Source organism: Electrona antarctica, assembly GCF_951216825.1.
Source record: "Electrona antarctica genome assembly, chromosome: 2".
Classification (NCBI taxonomy): Eukaryota; Metazoa; Chordata; class Actinopteri; order Myctophiformes; family Myctophidae; genus Electrona; species Electrona antarctica.
The window spans coordinates 45,739,228-45,757,497 of record NC_136807.1 but is presented as its reverse complement, the minus strand read 5'-3'; the positions used below and the strand labels follow the sequence as shown (position 1 = coordinate 45,757,497).

At 43.9% G+C, this 18,270-nt stretch overlaps 1 protein-coding gene across 1 annotated transcript in view; it reads right to left on the bottom strand.

Moving 5' to 3' along the window:
* The window catches only part of LOC306934751 (voltage-dependent calcium channel subunit alpha-2/delta-3-like), a gene marked incomplete at its 3' end in the record, with an annotated part of 283,538 nt that extends 269,960 nt beyond the window's left edge, over positions 1–13,578 (bottom strand). The window contains exons 1-2 of the mRNA XM_079517503.1: positions 13,032–13,578; positions 11,410–11,491 (exon numbers count right to left, since the gene is read on the bottom strand). Coding sequence (XP_079373629.1) covers positions 11,410–11,491; positions 13,032–13,138 — 189 coding nt within the window. The 5' untranslated portion in view covers positions 13,139–13,578. The remainder of the gene's footprint in view (positions 1–11,409; positions 11,492–13,031) is intronic.
* Between the last annotated feature and the right edge of the window lie 4,692 nt (positions 13,579–18,270).

Sequence of the window (18,270 nt, the reverse complement as noted above, 5' to 3'; positions counted from 1 at the left end):
TTCATCTCTCCCTGCTCCGCTCCGCTCCCTGTTACACCCGGACTTTCATCTCTCCCCGCTCCGCTCCACTCCCTGTTACACCCGGACTTTCATCTCTCCCCGCTCCGCTCCCTGTTACACCCGGACTTTCATCTCTCCCCGCTCCGCGGCACCCTGTTACACCCGGACTTTCATCTCTCCCTGCTCCGCTCCGCTCCCTGTTACACCCGGACTTTCATCTCTCCCCGCTCCGCTCCACTCCCTGTTACACCCGGACTTTCATCTCTCCCCGCTCCGCTCCCTGTTACACCCGGACTTTCATCTCTCCCCGCTCCGCGGCACCCTGTTACACCCGGACTTTCATCTCTCCCTGCTCCGCTCCGCTCCCTGTTACACCCGGACTTTCATCTCTCCCCGCTCCGCTCCGCTCCCTGTTACACCCGGACTTTCATCTCTCCCCGCTCCGCTCCGCTCCCTGTTACACCCGGACTTTCATCTCTCCCCGCTCCGCTCCGCTCCCTGTTACACCCGGACTTTCATCTCACCCCGCTCCGCTCCTTGGCACCGTTGCACCCGCACTTCCATCTCTGCCCGCTCCGCTCCCTGTTACACCGGGACTTCCACCATGCTGTCACCCCGACACCGTGGCAGCAGATTGGCACACACGGTTTTTACCATCCGCTTGTGCACGCCACATGCATGCACACGCGCACGCACACACACACGCACACACACACGCACACACGTTTGTATTACTATACTTGTGTGAGGACTTCAACATTTTGGGACAGTGATTTTATGAATGCCTTTTTTTTAATACTTTTAACCGTCTGCCTGAATCTGAAAAAAAGCTAATCCACTAGTCGTGCAGACAGACACGTTGTGAGATTATAGATAGTCTATTTTTCAGTGCATGACACTGCCATGCAACCGGATATATAAATGACACTGCCACGCAACCGGGTATATAAATCATGTTCAACTCAATACCGACCCCTAAACCTAACCTCTAAATGTCTAATCCTAACCGTGAAGCAACCATTTATCTTGTGAGCACAAAAAGGTGTGTCTATGATACTAAGACATGAGACGTGCATCTTTTAGACGGGGTTGGACGTAAGCAAGACGCAGGAAAGACGTTGAGGAGTTGAGAGCTGGTTTTAACTTCTAACTAACAATCTACTACATACGTACATGTACATTATACATACTTTTTTGACTATATAGAAGTGTCTATTTGTACGTCTCTAAATGTTTTGATGAATTGAACATGGTGGACCCTCTTGTAATTGGGTCGTCCACTCACAGTTAACAGTCTTTGTATTGAGTTTGTGCTTGAAATGTACTGTAATTCTGCAAACTGTTAATAAATATTTCAATCAATCAATCAATCAATCAATCAATCAAACGTGTCTTTGAGGAGGACAGTTTGCATGGACAAGCACAGGGAAGTAAAGTGCAATACAAAGGTCTACTAAAAGGAGAAATCCAAGAAAGCCTTTCTGCTTTTTTCCATTTGGGTCCTCATGTACTCAATTCATCACAGACAACTAAATCTACAGTTGATTTTGTTGACAAAACATTATTTTGGCGGGCCTTGATGGTGTCGTAATGGTTGATTTTACACGTGGTTGCATTGCTGAAAATAGTGTGAAAATAATGGTGTAAGTAAGGAACCTTAAATACATTTTAAAGGAGCTTTTTCCAGTGTGCGGACCTTATTTTCTTTTCTATTATTTACCTCGGCCCGGCACCTGGCATTTAGTTAGTGGATGTGCGTGCAGCTCCATTGTATCTTTCCTTGCATGCCGAAAATAGCCAATCTACAAGCTCTCAATGTGTCGCGGTGCAACGCGCTTGCACTGCATCAGACAAGTTAACCCATTTTGGGCGGGAACCCCTTTTGGTGTTATAAACATTATGTTATAATTTAGCTATTGAAAAATAGCAGATCTACAAGCTCATAGCGCGCCACCGAGTGGCGCGCTATGAACTTGTAGGTCTGCTATTTTTGAAAAATCGTTAAAATGTGCCTTAAATCTTTCAGAAAATTGTCATGATTTAGAAAATATTTTTTTTTAAATTTCGACGTCAGGCCTGAATGGGTTAAATGGAACACATCTAAAATCCACTGCCAGATCAAATTATACAACTATAATTTATACTTTTAAATGTGTGTCAACATCAGGTGGCGAGTAGAAAATACCAAACGATTCATCATCCCCATTTCATGTATTTATTTTCCCCACCCAGCGAGAGATTCATTTTCGCACGCTGTTGTCTGCCAAATGTGTAATTAATCCAAAATGAAAATGAAAAACGAAATGCATAATCATTTCTCTGGGCTTCAAAAGTAGACAATTAGTCATGCTCTTGAAATCTAGTTTTTTCGTGTATTCATAGCAACAAAAAAATGAATCTCACCAAAATAGACAAACATGAAACAGTCTTGGCTGAGGCTGAGGCTGATAAAAATAAGTAAATGAATAAATAAACCTGATGCTTCAGGACCCTGCTGACACATGTCATGTTATCAAATAGTTTTTGATTAAAAAACATATTTAACCATTTAGACCTGAGACCAGATTATACAAAATGTCTTCTAAATCATGAGTTTTCAGAAAAAATAAATATTTCTATGTCAGTGGTTCTCAAAGACTATACCCCAAAAACTATATGTAATTGGCCGCCGACCCCCATCTGAAAATATGTTGTTCCAGGGACACCTCCCCCAGAAGCAAACATTTTAGTTAAAAACGTTCTCTGTGAAAGAATATATATTCAAAGAATTGCGCCACATTTTCACGATTTTAAAAAAATAGCAGATCTACAAGCTCGTATAGCGCGGCACTCGGTGCTGTGCTATGAGCGTGCTGCATGCGTGCGTGCACGCACACACACACAAGTAGAAGTAAAAGTACTGGAAATTGGAAATACTCAAGTCAAAATACCTCAGAATTGGACTTCAGTCCAGTACTATACTGTAAGTAAATGAATACCACTGCTATTCATAGACGTCCTTCTCTTTGCACTCCTATTTGGTCGCTGTGGGGCATAAACCTCTCATCTCCATTCTAACATTTTCTTTCTTGGCCCTGCATGATCATCCTGCACAGAATCACACAAAAGCATAACAAATAGCAGATCTGCAAGCTTGAGCTGGTCCAACTGCTACTTTTGAAGATTTTTAATTTGAATCCTGAGAAGTAACGGTTTAGACGGGGTTGGACGTAAGCAAGACGCAGGAAAGACCCTGGCACATTTTAACGATTTTTCAAAAATAGCAGACCTACAAGTTCATAGCGCGCCACTCGGTGGCGCGCTATGAGCTTGTAGATCTGCTATTTTTCAATAGCTAAATTACAACATAATGTTTAAAACACCAAAAGGAGTTGAGAGCTTGTTTTAACTTCTAACTAACAATCTACTACATACATGTCTTTGAGTAGGACATCATCACACAAAAGCATAAAAAATAGCAGATCTGCAAGCTTGAACTTGTCCAACTGCTACTTTTGATGATTTTGAATTTGAATCCTGAGAATTAACGGTTTTGGACATACGAGTTTTCCACCCGACAAGAGATTCGGCGACGGTAACAAGAGATTTCCTCTTAACCACACCTCTTCAACAATGTGTTTATTTTCCATCCTCTCTCTCTCTCTCTCTCTGTGTATAACGCTGTCTAGTAATAAACAAGAGCCACCAACACTATGGCAGCGTTCATGTCTGCAATGCGAGCACGCGCGCGCACACACACACACACACACACACACACACACACACACACACACACACACACACACACACACACACACACACACACACACACACACACACACACACACACACACACACACACACACACACACACACACACACACACACACACACAGTATAGTGTCCACCTTCTCAACCTCGCAAATCGATTCTAGCACACTGTTGCCACGCATCATTACGCCATCCTATCATCTACCGCTTTCTCTGTTTGTTGACCACACGTGTGCCAGATTCAGTGTACCTTAAGTAGACACACTACTAATGTGATGCATACCAGTACACACAGGTGCATGCATGCCTGCACCCGCAAGTCTCACCCTAAAACAATTTTAACCATAAAATAAAAAAGTATCTTGTATCGACCGTAAATATTTTCCTCACAGTCACAACTACTATGGGGCACCGAAGTCTTACACACCCTACCTGGGTTGCCTTTTTTTTTATATATATATTTTTTATATATATATTGCGTCGGTAGTGTTGTCGCCTCACAGCTAGAAGGTCCTGGGTTCGATTCCCGTCTCCTCCGCGTCATCAGTGCCCATACCCGAGGCGGGGTTGGCGAAAGGGCCTTTCTGTGTGGAGTTTGCATGTTCTCCCCGTGTCCCCTAGGGTAGGTACCCTCACAAAAAAATATGCAGTTATCCTGGTCTCTAAACTACCTCCCCCTGGCCAGCCGGGGTGCCTGATGCAGGGGAAAGGAACTGGTCGGAATAATGTGTTCCTTCCACACGCTACGTGTGGCCGGGGAAACTCCCCCCTGTCAGGTGAAAAGAAGCAGCTTGGACTCCTCATGCATAGAAGGAAGCATGATCAGTCCGCTGCCCCACAGGTTGGCAGAGGAAGTGTAGCGCCCAGGATTACATTAGATAATTGACACTGGATGAAAAAAATGGGTTGCAAAATTGTGGGATGAAAAAAATTCAAAAAAATATACTGTATATATATATATATATATATATATATATATAGATATATATATATATATATATATATATATATATAGCATCAAATAAGAACTGTGTTCCAAAAATAAACAAATAATCCCTGCGGTTTGACTCATATGGATTTGAAGAATCAAGTTTGTTTATTTTTGGACCACAATGCCTACAGTATTATACGAGACAATTCTAAGATGATCCAATGTTATTCTCCATAGAGAAAAACGTCCACGCTCCAGGGGATGAGCGAGTAACGTCAGGACACACACACACACACACACACCGTCTCAGGGGAAGGTTTATGTATCGAGGAGCAGAAACGCACGCCTACAATAATAACCCATTTTGGGCGGGAACCCCTTTTAGCGTTTTAAACATCATGTTATAATTTAGCTATTGAAAAATAGCAGATCTACAAGCTCATAGCGCGCCACCGAGTGGCGCGCTACGAGCTTGTAGGTCTGCTATTTTTGAAAAATCGTGAAAATATTTATTTCAGAAAACTGGAGGATCTTAATCTCCTTTGGCTGGTGTGTATGTTTATATATGTACTCGTTATTTTTTGTTGTTGCAGTAATTATTGTTGCTATTATCCAATACCTTTCATGTGAGAAACAGTATGAAGTGTACAGAAACGTGACAGAGAAAGAGGACAATGATGTATTTGTATTTATGCTGGGGGGGGGAAGGTGTGGGGAAATGAAATGTTTTGTTCTTTAAAATGTTAAAAACCAAATAAAAAATATAGAAGGGAGAAAAAAAAGAAAACTGGAGGATTTAGAAGATTTTTTTTTTAATTTTGAGGTCAGGCCTGAACGGGATAACTCCCCGAGCCGGGGTTTGTCTGCGGCGACTATCTCCCACTCTGATCATTTTGTCTGGCATCTTCCATTACCGCCAGGCTCCGGGTTATTCCAGCGTGGCATTAATGTCCTCCTCGCACTTAGCTTTACAAGGCGCCATATACCGTCAGCGAGGTGAAGACGAGCTCAGAGTGCGACAAACGTACAGCAAAACTCTATCTCTCACACACGCGCACACACGCGCACGCACGCACGCACACACACACAGTTGCTCCTCTTGTGGAGAGGTTGTTCAATGATACATGAAATTAAAGATCTGAACACAATAACAGTGTTGAGTGGAAAACACACACTGAGCTAATTCTAACCATCAGTGGGAGAGATGTTTAATGTGTCTCTCAGACCTTCGGTGTGCGTGTGCGCATGCACGCATGTGTAAACACGTGTCTCTATGTGTGTGTGTGTGTGTGTATGTGCACATTAACTACAATGTACTGCTGACAGTGGATTTGCATAAGAGGCAAAAGGACGTATTGATCGCTGGATCGCTTTTTTCAATGTTGCACACGCACACACGCACGCACACACACGGATGTATTACTATACTTGTGAGGACATTGACTTTTTAAGACAGTGATTTATAGCTTTTTCGTATTATATTTGCCATTTGCCTAAAGGCGAAAAACAGCTGATCCGCATCAAACTTGTAGATCAGTTATTTTTCGGTGCACGACACCGGTGTGCAACTAAGTGTAAATCAGGCATAGCTCCTCTTTAATCTTTAATCCCAAACTTCTAAATGTATCTAATCCTAAACCACGCGCACACGCACGCGCACACGCACACACTGTGTGTCACACACACACACACACACACACACACACACACACACACACACACACACACACACACACACACACACACACACACACACACACACACACACACACACACACACACACACACACACACACACACACACACACACTCCTGACAGAAGCTTGAGCTGGCCTAACCTTGAAATAGGAGCCGTTTCCGATGGGAACAGGAAGTGTGTGGGGGGAGGGGGGGGGAGGAAGAGGAGATTTGGGGAATGAAATAAAGAGAAGGGGATGAAGAACCAAATGGACCCTTATTAAACTTTCCGAGATTCTGCCAACGATCATATTCTTTGAGACAAACATCTGAGTTTTTGCAGGGTCAAACAAAGAATGGTATGACGTTGATCTCCTTCCCCTATTGGCTGATACTAGGACATGACGTCTGTATAGTCAGAAGAATAGATCTTTAACTCTAGAGATTGTAAAATGAAGCGTGTGCGTCACCCGTGGAGCGATCTCAATTCTTGTGGAGGAAAATCAAGATTCACATTTGAGCAAGAATCGTGCAGCACTACATACATTGCTGCACAGAACAAAACAGCAGATCCTCAAGGCCACCGACGCCTCATGTCGCTACACATTGTGAGATTGCAGATCTGCTCTTTTTTCTCCTGTGAGCAACAACGTGTAAAACTGCGCACTGTGGGGTCAGAGAGATAAGTGCACCAAGATTGAGTCCATCTGTCCACAGCCTGAGGGGACGAAAACACGTGCGCACGCACACACACACACACACACACACACACACACACACACACACACACACACACACACACACGCACTTGCCTTCCCTCTTTCATGCCAGCATCCTTTCTATCAGTGCATGTCACTACTTATTCCTGGCCTTCTCTTTTAAAAGCGTGACCGCCGGCGGGGTTATCCGCGGTCTCTCATCCTCCCCACCACCGAGCCATGGCATGCAGCAGAGACTGTTCCTGCAGTGGCAGCTAGGCCCGCGACTCAGACGGGAGCACAACAAACACATCGCACGGCAACATGACACGGCAGCGTGACACGCACACTGACACCAGGGTGCCTTCTGCGTGGGCGCCCGTGCACCCCCGCTCGCCCGTGTGGGTGTGAGGTCCGTGAAATAAACGCTGTCTCTCTGCTGCTATACTGCACTCCAGCAAGTGGGCTGGGCACAGCGAACAGCGCGGTTACACCAAAGAGAGACAGCGGATTAGGGTGAGAAAGATGCACTTTCCAGACAAAAAGGTCTCTCCAGTCTTTTCTTCGCTCAATTAACCCTGCGGCCTTCATTTGCATTTCCAACGGAGCCTTGTCTCTTTTTTTCCGTGGGAGGGTTATCTCCGCTTCATTTCGGGAGAGGCGTGAAGAAGCCGGTGGAGCCAGCTATGGGGAACAGCTTTTATCCTGTCAACCAGATAGCAACCGTGCTAGCGGCTTTATCGCGCCTCACTAGATGATGAAATCCGCCGCTGCGGTTTTGCGTGAGTGAGCGCAGGTCTGGGCGCGTGCAACTGTGCGCGCTAGGTGCTAGCGCGTGTTTGTTGTATATCTGTCATGTTTGCATACAGTATACTGTTATTTGTGTGTGTGTGTGTGTGTGCGCGTGCGTGCGTGCGTGCGTGCGTGCGTGCGTGCGTGCGTGCGTGCGTGCGCGTATTGTGCATGAAATACATGTATAAGTTGTACTATAACCGACACGCTACATGATTTTAAAATGTACGGTGAGTGTACTACTACCATAACCGATGTACCATAACCGATGTACCTGAACCGATGTGCCGTAACCGATGTACCTGAACCGACATGGTTTTAAGGCAGAGAGCTCTCCGACTTGGCCAACAACGAGTAATGACATCAGCACACGGGTGATTTAACACACCAGTCTCTCCCGTCCCCGTGCAACCTCCGCTGCACTGTACAGAGCCACGTGCCCGCACGCACGCACGCAGGCACGCACACACAAACGCACGCATGCATGCCCGCATGCACCCCATAAACACAGGCAACCGTTCACCGCGCGAGCACCACATTATGTCTCTGAAAGCGCTGAGACGTTAGCATCATCAGCTTTCTCAATAAAATCACTACAATGAAATATGTAAGTCACATCTGTAATTAAAGTGTTCACTTTCTTAACCCCGACCATCCATTTGCCAATTACGACTACCTCGTCGACTGACCTCGGCACTCAGAAAGTCTGCATTCCATCACATCCGCAAAATCCTATAGCGCTATACGCCAGGGGTTCTCAACCCGTGGGTCGCGACCCCTCGGGGGGTCGCCAAATTATTTTAGGGGGTCCCCAAATTATTTAAAAAAAAAAAAAAAAAAAAAAAGATTTTGTTTTTTTATTTATTTTTCACGATTTTTCAAAAATAGCAGACCTACAAGCTTGTAGATCTGCTATTTTTAAATAGCTAAATTATAACAATGCTTAAAACACCAAAAGGGGTTCCCGCCCAAAATAGTTTAAGGTTATTGTAGCAGTCAATTTATATTGGGGGTCGGGAGGGGGTGGGGCGGGGGTCCCGAGACGTTGCCAAAGCATTTTCGGGGGTCCCCGGCCAAAAACGTTGAGAACCCCTGCTATACGCCACGGAGTTGAGCAGGGGAGGAAGAGGAGGAGGAGATGGAGGGAGAAGGTGGTGCGGGCTGCAGAGAGCAGTGGTGTAAAGTAACTCATTACAGTACTGTAAAATGTTGAGGTATTTGTACTTTCCTTGAACATTTCGAATTTCCAATACTTTTACTTCTACACCACTACATCTCAGATCCAAATATTGTACTTTTACTCCACTACATTTATTTGAAAACTTTAGTTACTAGTTAAATTATTTGTACATTTTGATTATTACAAAACATACATTACGGGCGGCTGTGGCTCAGGAGGTAGAGCAGGTTGTCCAATGATCACTGGGTCGGCCGTTCAAATCCCAGCTCCTCCTGTCCACATGTCGAAGTGTCCTTGGGCAAGACACTGAACCCTACATTGCCTCCAATGAGTTGGTCGGTGTGAGCTTGCCACCATTGGTGTGTGAATGTGGGAAGTGAGGACGCTGGCGTCGACTGTTCGCCGCTTCACCTCCCAATGTATGAATGAATGAACCATTGTAAAGCGCTTTGAGCACTTGGAAAAGCGCTATAAAAATGCAATTCATTCATTATTATTAACCACTTCAGCCCTATGTAAATTTCGGAAATGGGACCTTCTGCATAACAAGTAAATTAGTACTTTTTCCCACTGGCAGAAGGAAAGGTTAAGAGGTAATTGGGCCTGGCACACTTCGTTGCACGATCTACAAGCTCACAACACGTCCCGCTGCTATGCGTGTCGTGAGCTTGGGCATCAGCTGTCTTTCGGCGTGCGACACGGGCGCGCAAATTAAGTATAAATCTGGCTGCAGAGGGTGTTGGAAAATGTGCAAAGCGTTTTGTTGCTTAGCAATATAAAATGACACAGTATATACCTTTTCTAAGTGTGTATTTGCGTGTCAACCTCCACTCTCCACTACTGGGTTCTAGAGGAAAGGACAGCCATTAACCCATTTTGACCTGACGTCAAACAAAGTCTTCTGAAAGAATATATATTCAAAGATTTGTGCCGCATTTTGACGATTTAAAAAAAATAGCAGACCTACAAGCTCGTAGCGCGCCACTCGGTGGCGCGCTATGAGCTTGTAAATCTGCTATTTTTCAATAGCTAAATTATAACATAATGTTTAAAACACCAAACGGGGTTCCCGCCAAAGATGGGTTAAAAAAGCACATGTTCCAATGAAGCCAGCCCTCCCTCGGTGCCAGTCAGTCAGGTCTGCCTCTGCACGCATTACCTGCTTTCAAGTGGCTAAAAAGGCACAGGTCCTGCAGCAGCTTGAAAAAGGGTAAAATTACATATCTCCTTTTGCTAAATATACTCCCATCTTTTTTTCCCCTCATGAATACGGATCCTTCAAACTCGGCATCGCAAAATTCAATACGCCTCTCACATTATAAAAAAAGGGAGTTCTGAAATCACTGGTTAAAATAGGAAATAGGAAAAATTAAACTGCCGTTAAAGGGACGAATACATATTTGCTTTATTTTAATTTGAAAGACCACTCGTTGATACTAAAGACTCACGCCATAGACCAGTGGTTCTCAACCAGAGGTTCCAGGTGGTCCCCAGGTAAATGATAGAAAGTTGGTAACCAAATGGACCCTTATAGATGTTTAACTCTCGAGCGTAAAATTAAACCAAAATATTACACTCTCAAGAGTTCAATTATTATTGAACATCTGCATTACTTAATTTACAAGAAGTCTATACACAATTAGAGAACATAGAAGCATTGTTATTTTTAATAAAATATTGAGGTTAAAATGATGTCATCAAATGGTGGTCTATGGCTCAAATGCCGAATAAATAATGGGCCTGGATGTGAAAAGGGTTGAAAACCACTGCCATAGACAACGGGGAGTTATGATAAAATGATCATGCATGGAAATGGGCTTATTATCCAAAGCACTTAATTACAATGCGCATTACATTCACAACACACTGACACACCTCTATTCTCTTTGCATTATCCATTTTGCTGTTGTTTCTGTTGTTGTTCTATGCTGCTGCATCATCTGAAGGAAGCCAAACCAAAATAAGTGTTACTCTTATGTACCTGTACACAAGCTGGAACAATAAAGTACAACCTTGAACCTGAACCGACGCCGGTGGGGGAAACCAATGAAAGGCGACAACAACCTGCTGTTAGGAGTTCTCAGTCTTTGCTCAAAACCAGGAACCAATCCGATTCCCCGAGTGGCCCGCTCTGCCTTGTGTGGCCACTGCCGCCCTCAAACCATCTCTCTATACACTGATACTCGCTGACCAACATGTCATCTGGACATTTGAACAAATCTCCATTCTTGAGAGTTGTGGAACAGTCGAGTTCTACTAGCCCGTTAAAACCAGGGAAGCATCATTTGAGATTGTAGCGTTGGCTATCCAAAAATAGCAGATGTACAAGCTTGCAGCGTGGCACGAATGACATCTGACATTTTACCCGCATACGTGCTCACCTTCTGCAGCAGCTGAGAGCCAGAGTATTTAGCAGAAATGGACTTCATCTCTCCTCCAAACGCCGAGGCCCAGAGCTTCACCCTGTCCAACACAAACACAACCGGACAGACAGAGAGGGAGAGAGAGAGAGAGCGGTAAGAGGCAAGAGCTAGCGGGGGATGTTAAATTATGCATTTGCAAGAGATAGTCTGCACCGTTTCATAAGGGAGATACAACTAAGACTGTGGTTCTCAACCACTGGTCCCTGAGGGGGTTCCAGGTTAGGTGGTCCCCAGCTTGGTAACCAAATGTAACCCTTATAGATCTTTAACTTCAGTGTGAAATCAAATCAAATCCATTTGTTAAACCATTATTGTTAAACATCCGAATAACTTAATTTACAAGAAGTCTACACAATTAGAGAATGTAGAAGAATTGTTATTTTGATAACAATCTCTCCTATGGTACCACATCAATGCAGAATGGAATTGTGGACAAAATCGTATCCAACGATAACACAATATTTGTGGGTCCGAGAGGCTAAATCTCATAAAAAGATGGTCTGTGGCTCAAATGCAGAATAAATAATGGGCCTTGATATATGAAAAAAGTTGAAAACCACTGAACTAAGAGAAGAGAGAATGAAACAAGATGCTCTCTCTCAAGAATCGTGGAAGATTTATTTGGGCACTTCCTCTTACAGGCATTTCAAGCAATGAAATGCTTATTATCATATCAATGTTTGTTATATCATTAGCATCTATGTTTATTATTATTGCACACTTCATGTTTAATCCAGAGCGATTTACAGTAAGCAAGAACACCACAATGTATTACCTCATATGCTGCTGCATATAAATAGTTATACAGGATCACCAATAAGAAACTATCATCAGTCTGTCCAGCTATAGAATATCCAAAGAAAATCAATAATCTGCATTGAAACTATAAACACTATCTGTGTACACAACATGCTATCTAAATTACATTGCAAAAGCTATAGTTTGAAGGGTGCATTATAGTACACTGCAATAAATGTCTATTGTGGGCATTGAGCCGTTTCATATTCAATATTTGATGCTATAGGGTAACATATTTCTAGTCATGCTCTGGCAGAAACTTAAATGTGTGGTGCATGCATATACAGTATGACTACAGCATAGGTGGGCACTATAGGGACATAATTATCTGGGCAATGGGCTATTTTGTCCAAATGTTAAACAAAATAAATACATAATAGAAAGTAAAGTATACACGATTAGAACATATACACATTCGACGATTAAGGTGTAATATTTTTTTTACAATTGCTACAAAACCTGTATATATCCAGTCATTTTGGGGCGTCAACATGAAGTTGACGGATACATTCAAGTCTGATAATGATACAGGTAGGCTACCTACCGTGCATGATGTTCTGTTCACATCTAGCCCTGAAACATGACTGCCATGATAATCATCATGTGAACCATGGCTAGTTCACATCATGTATACTTTAGTTTACATTACACCATTTATGAATTTACATTGTGTACAAAATAGCCCATTTTACATGGAGATGCCCCTATAGTGCCCACCTGTCCTGTGTATCCGTGCATACATCGTTGTGTTAAAGCACATTAAGCAGTTTTGTTCTACTCACACAGAAGGGGGGATGCTCTGGTGAGAGCCCCCCGCACCGTGAACCCAGCTGGCCAGAGTTAGAGAGCCAACTAGGAGGAACACACGACAACACGGAGCCACCTGCATCTTGGAAAGCTTCGTGAAAAGCGCGGCACGCCGAGAAGAAGTTTGTGTTGTGGGGCTTATCCTCCTTGTTCCACCTTAGAACGTCGCCTGGCTGCAGTCTCTCCCTCTTTGTGCTTTCTTCGGGTGATATCCAAAGAATAAAAAGTAAAATAAATTAAATTAAAATGTTAAAAAATGAATCCGGTTGACTAAAATTGATCATGGCAACATCTTTTCTTTTTTTTCAGCCGTCCTCGTCCTTTTGGCGACCGGCCGACAGACAGACCGCCCGACGCGCCTCGGTTTTGGAGACGAAGACGAGACGCGCGCGTAAAAGATGTCTCGTATTGCGAGTGACTTGACCAAAGTGCGTCTTTGACCAAAGTGCGTCTGTCTGTGTTTACTCCAGCTGACTGGCGGCGCGGTGCTGAGGCTCTGCTTGTCCGCTTGAAACTCGACCTCGAGTCCTGCAGCAGCAGCAGCGAAGAAGGCAAGGCTAAAAAGTCCCTTTTAGACCAGCCGTGGAGCAATTTGTCTGGACCGCGCTGCACCTGCGTGCGTACTGCGTAGCGTTTACCTCACTGCCTCGCTCCGAGTGGAGAGAGAGAGAGAGAAGGAGAGAGAGAGAGACACACACACACACTGACACAGCGCAGAGCGGCAGTATTTCTAAAGAGTGGAGGGATTTTAGGAAACGGGGCAGATCATCATAAAACGTTGCAGCGTATGAGAGCACACGCCTACTCCTTTAGAGTGGTGCGATGAGGTCCCTCTCTCTCTCTCTCTCCTCTCTCTCTCTCTCTCTCTCTCCCTCTCTCCCTCTCTCTCTCCCCCCTCTCTCTCTCCTCTCTCTCTCTCTCTCCCCTCCCCTCTCTCTCCTCGCTGAGGGGAGCAGTCTGTGGTACGTAGAATGCTGTTTATTGTTGTCCTGAATTACGCCACCACCACACTTGCTGTGACCTCACTGCACGGAGCTATAATAATGCTGCGAGGGGGGCTATAATAGCTCGCCTCCATCTTTCATGTCACATCAAGTCATGTTATACTGTGTCCTGTTCACTGAGGCGACAACTGGTGAAAGATGCTGTTCCGAGAGAAGAGAGAGAAAGAAAGGAGAGAGGGGGGGGGGGGGGGGGGTTCAAGACGTGACTGGTGACCGAATACAGGCAAGATAGAGAGGGAAGGAAGAACAACATGATAAGTCACTTTGACAGTGTGCGGAGTCAGTGGAGATACAGACTTCTATCTTTCTTTGGCAACGTGAGTTGATGATGCCTGGACAGTGACACGGACCTACTGTATAGTGACTTTTACAATACTGGCTCTATACTGTACACACCCATGGCTGCCGTGTACCACCAACACCACATTTAAAGGAGTAAATTACACATTTTCTATCAATTCCACACCCAATGAAGCCTTGAATTCATGGAGATTTAATTTAGTTTTTGAGCCGACGACTGTCAGAAAGATGCTAATGTCTCCGGTATAGAGATTTCGCAAGTCTCCATAGACTATAGCGGGGGCTCCGCTGGTGATGAAATTATATTGGCTCAGGAATAGGCATGAATATATCGTATCGATATCGATATAAACTCGTGTCAAGTAACATTTTTTAAATAAAAACATGTATCACGATCCAAACAGCAGAGGGCGCATTGGGTTAAACTCCCTTTCTTGTTCAGTGGCCTATGACCCCTATGTCATGTGTTGGGCAGTGGCAGGGAAGAACATGGAGTGAAGAATGCACAGACTGCAGTGCTCAGACAGAGACGCACAAAGAAAAAAATAAGAAAATATTGGATTTGTGTAAGAGAAATAATATAAAAATGTTTTGGTCATTTGAGTGGAAAATAAATTTGTGTTTTAAAAAATCGTATATTGTGAACCTAATATCGTGATCGAATTGTATCGTGAGTTGAGTGAATAGTTACATGCCTACTTAAGAATGCAGCAAAAACAAAAAAACGCTTCATGGGCCGTGTAATTGATGGGAAATAATAACTCCTTTAATGCACATTTTGATGATGATCAAAATGATGATGATGAGATGTCAGCTGACATGTCAGCCAACATCTCTCTCTGTCTCTCTCTCTCTCTCTCTCTCTCTGGTCATAATTCCTCACTTGGAGCCATCACGTAATTGGAGCCAGAATCACTCGGTCAGCGGGGTGAATTTTAGAAAGCGGATGGCCATGTCCTTACAAAACAAAAGGTCAGCTGTGGTCATTCAATTGATTCTTCTAATCAATTTGTTTTTTTGTATTCTCCAGGCAAATTTTCTCATGAGATCTTCTATAATGTGGAGTCTTCAACTCAGTCCTCAGTGTACGTGAGCATCAAAGAGTGAACCGTGGGGTCAGTTTAGTTGACAGTAGGCTATAGGCTACAGTTGATGGTGAATAACTGCAGCAAAGTGAGTCATGGCAGGCAGGGTTAAACACCCGGCAGAGTAAGTATCGAATAAAAGATCTCTTTGCAGCGGGGGAGCCCAGCCAGCCCTGTGTGTATTCAGCAGAACTCTTGCATATTTTATCCATGACCCAACAGTAATTATACAGTACACACGGACGAGTGCACACACACACACACACACACACACACACACACACAGTCTCTCACACACACACACGCGCACAGTCACACACACACACACACACACACACACACACACACACACACACACACACGCACACACACAGTCTCACACACACACACACACACACACACACACACACACACACACAGTAAATTACATTTCATGTCAGTCTTGTTTTTGATTGATTGAATACTTTATAAACAGTTTGCAAGGAACGATATACAATTAAAGGGTTTTGTGTTAAAAGCGTAACACAAAAAGCCCAGAGACAGACAGACAGACAGACAGACTCATTCAGACAAACAGACACATTCAGACAAACAGACAGACAGACAGAGACAGACAGACAGACAAACAGATAGACAGACAGACAGAGCTATCTGGTGAATAAAGGAGCAAATTGCCCATGCTCACATCAGAGGAAAGAACATCAAAAGGGATTAATGACCCACTCCTCTGCGCGCGCTCTCTCTTTCACACACCCACAACACTTCTCGTTTCTCCACTGCTCTCCTAACTCGTCTCTTTCCAATTCCATCTCTCCAGCACAAGGTTTTTTGGGGACTGCCAATAATTTCCGACATCCCATTACTCCGACTTGGTGGCTTCGCGTGTGGTGAGTCGGACCAACACAATGTCGGAATAATATGCCGTCGGAACAATGACAGCACTGTTTTTTGGGGGGATTCATGACAGTTCATAGTTCCAGTTCCTGGAATACAGACACGTAGGCCTAAGTTTAGTGCAGGCCAGGGATAGCCTATTATTGTCAACCTTTATAGATCAGGGTACACTTGAAAGTCTAGGAGATATTCGCGGCACACCCGTCTGATTCATTGAGTACTCATTGAGTTAAAGCATTGCCTTATTCACTGCTATTATTTAAATGTTGGCCATATGCCTTTACTTTGCTATGCTCTGTAAAGCACTTTGAGCTGCATAAGTATTCTTATTCATCATTATTATAATTATAGTGTACCTGTAGCTCGGTCACTTTACTAGAAGGTAGTCAGTTTTTAAAGTAGCTTGCGCAACAATGATATTCCTTCAGCATGACTTGCTCCTGTGGATTTATCCCTGATGTGTGTTTAACCTCACCGTACACCAGAACTAGATTATGTAAGAAGTTATTTAATTTGATCCTTTAGTTAGCAGAAGCATGGCTTTTAGTCTGTGGGTAGGCTGCTTATAATGTATTTGCGCCCGAGAGGCAGTTCAAAGCGCATTGTCTGTCTCGTGTCTCTGCTCATACAAATGGACAGTGACGGGCCAAGACCCATTAGGGCCCGCAAATCTTCACGTAGGCAATGAATAACTCTCTGTTTCTGGGGCCCGGAGCTCACCTTGCTCCATAAATACCCACTGTAATTGAATTAATGAGACGGCAAGACTTGGAGATTTATCTTCCATCAGCGCCAGTAGAGAAACAGACGTCTGTTTTTGATTAGATGCAGCACCATTGTATGCGTAAACTGAAATTAAATCATTGATCTGAATATTTACTTCATGTATCACTGGATAAGGGAGATATTTTTCTAATATCCGTACTCCAACTTCAACTGTATTGTCACATCACGTCACAAGTTTGCCGGTGTAAAAGTAAATATGTGAAATTATTTTTTTCAAATTCAATTTATCATGCATTGTATGATATAGCATGCTATAGTGTACTGTATACGTTTCATTGTTCACAGCTGCACTAATAACTTTGGGGCAGGCCCGTCTAGAGTTTGAATGGACAGGTATCAGTCAAAAGGGAGACATCGAAGAGAATAAAGCACCGAAGTCTGACGTCACTTTCAGTAGAGGGCACCAACACACAGGTTCATGTATTTTTTTATTTGCAGTGAAATCTCCATAGGGCGATTTTAGGTCGCTTCATATAAGAACTGGGTTTGAAAAATAAACCGACCACCCCGGCCTTTCTGTCAGGGGAGTGGCTGTACGTCGTTAATGATGTCCATTCATATTTGATACAGCCAGTTTCTGGAGAAAATGGAATTAATGTCGCCGCAAAAGCCTTGAAACTACATATGAATGCAATGTCGCTGCTAATATACGTCACGCCCAGCTGTCAACACATTGCGTTCCTGAGATTCCTCGTTGACATAAGCTCAGCTGGTGGTGACTCGACTCGTACTAACCACGAAACATTAAATATCAATAAAATAAAAATAAACGTAATTGACATTCAGTTTCTGTTGTGTGACGGAGAGATGCAGCCACACGCATACCCGGAAATGTAGTCTCTGGGTTGTTTAATTTCCACCTTCAGTCGATGCTTCATATCCATATGAGTGAAAAGGCCGGGGTGATCGGTTTATTTTTCAAACACAGTTCTTATATGAAGCGACCTATAATCGCCCTATGGAGATTTCCCCCCCTCTACTGACAGTAGAGGGGGGGAGTGACGTCAGGACTTCGGTGCTCTATGGAGAAGGATTAACATACAGTATGGAATGTCAGAAGAGGTCAGCTCCATATATGGAGATCTCAGGGTTTGAAGTTTGAGGTCAGATATAGTTGCTGGCCAATATTGATAACATCAGGGATC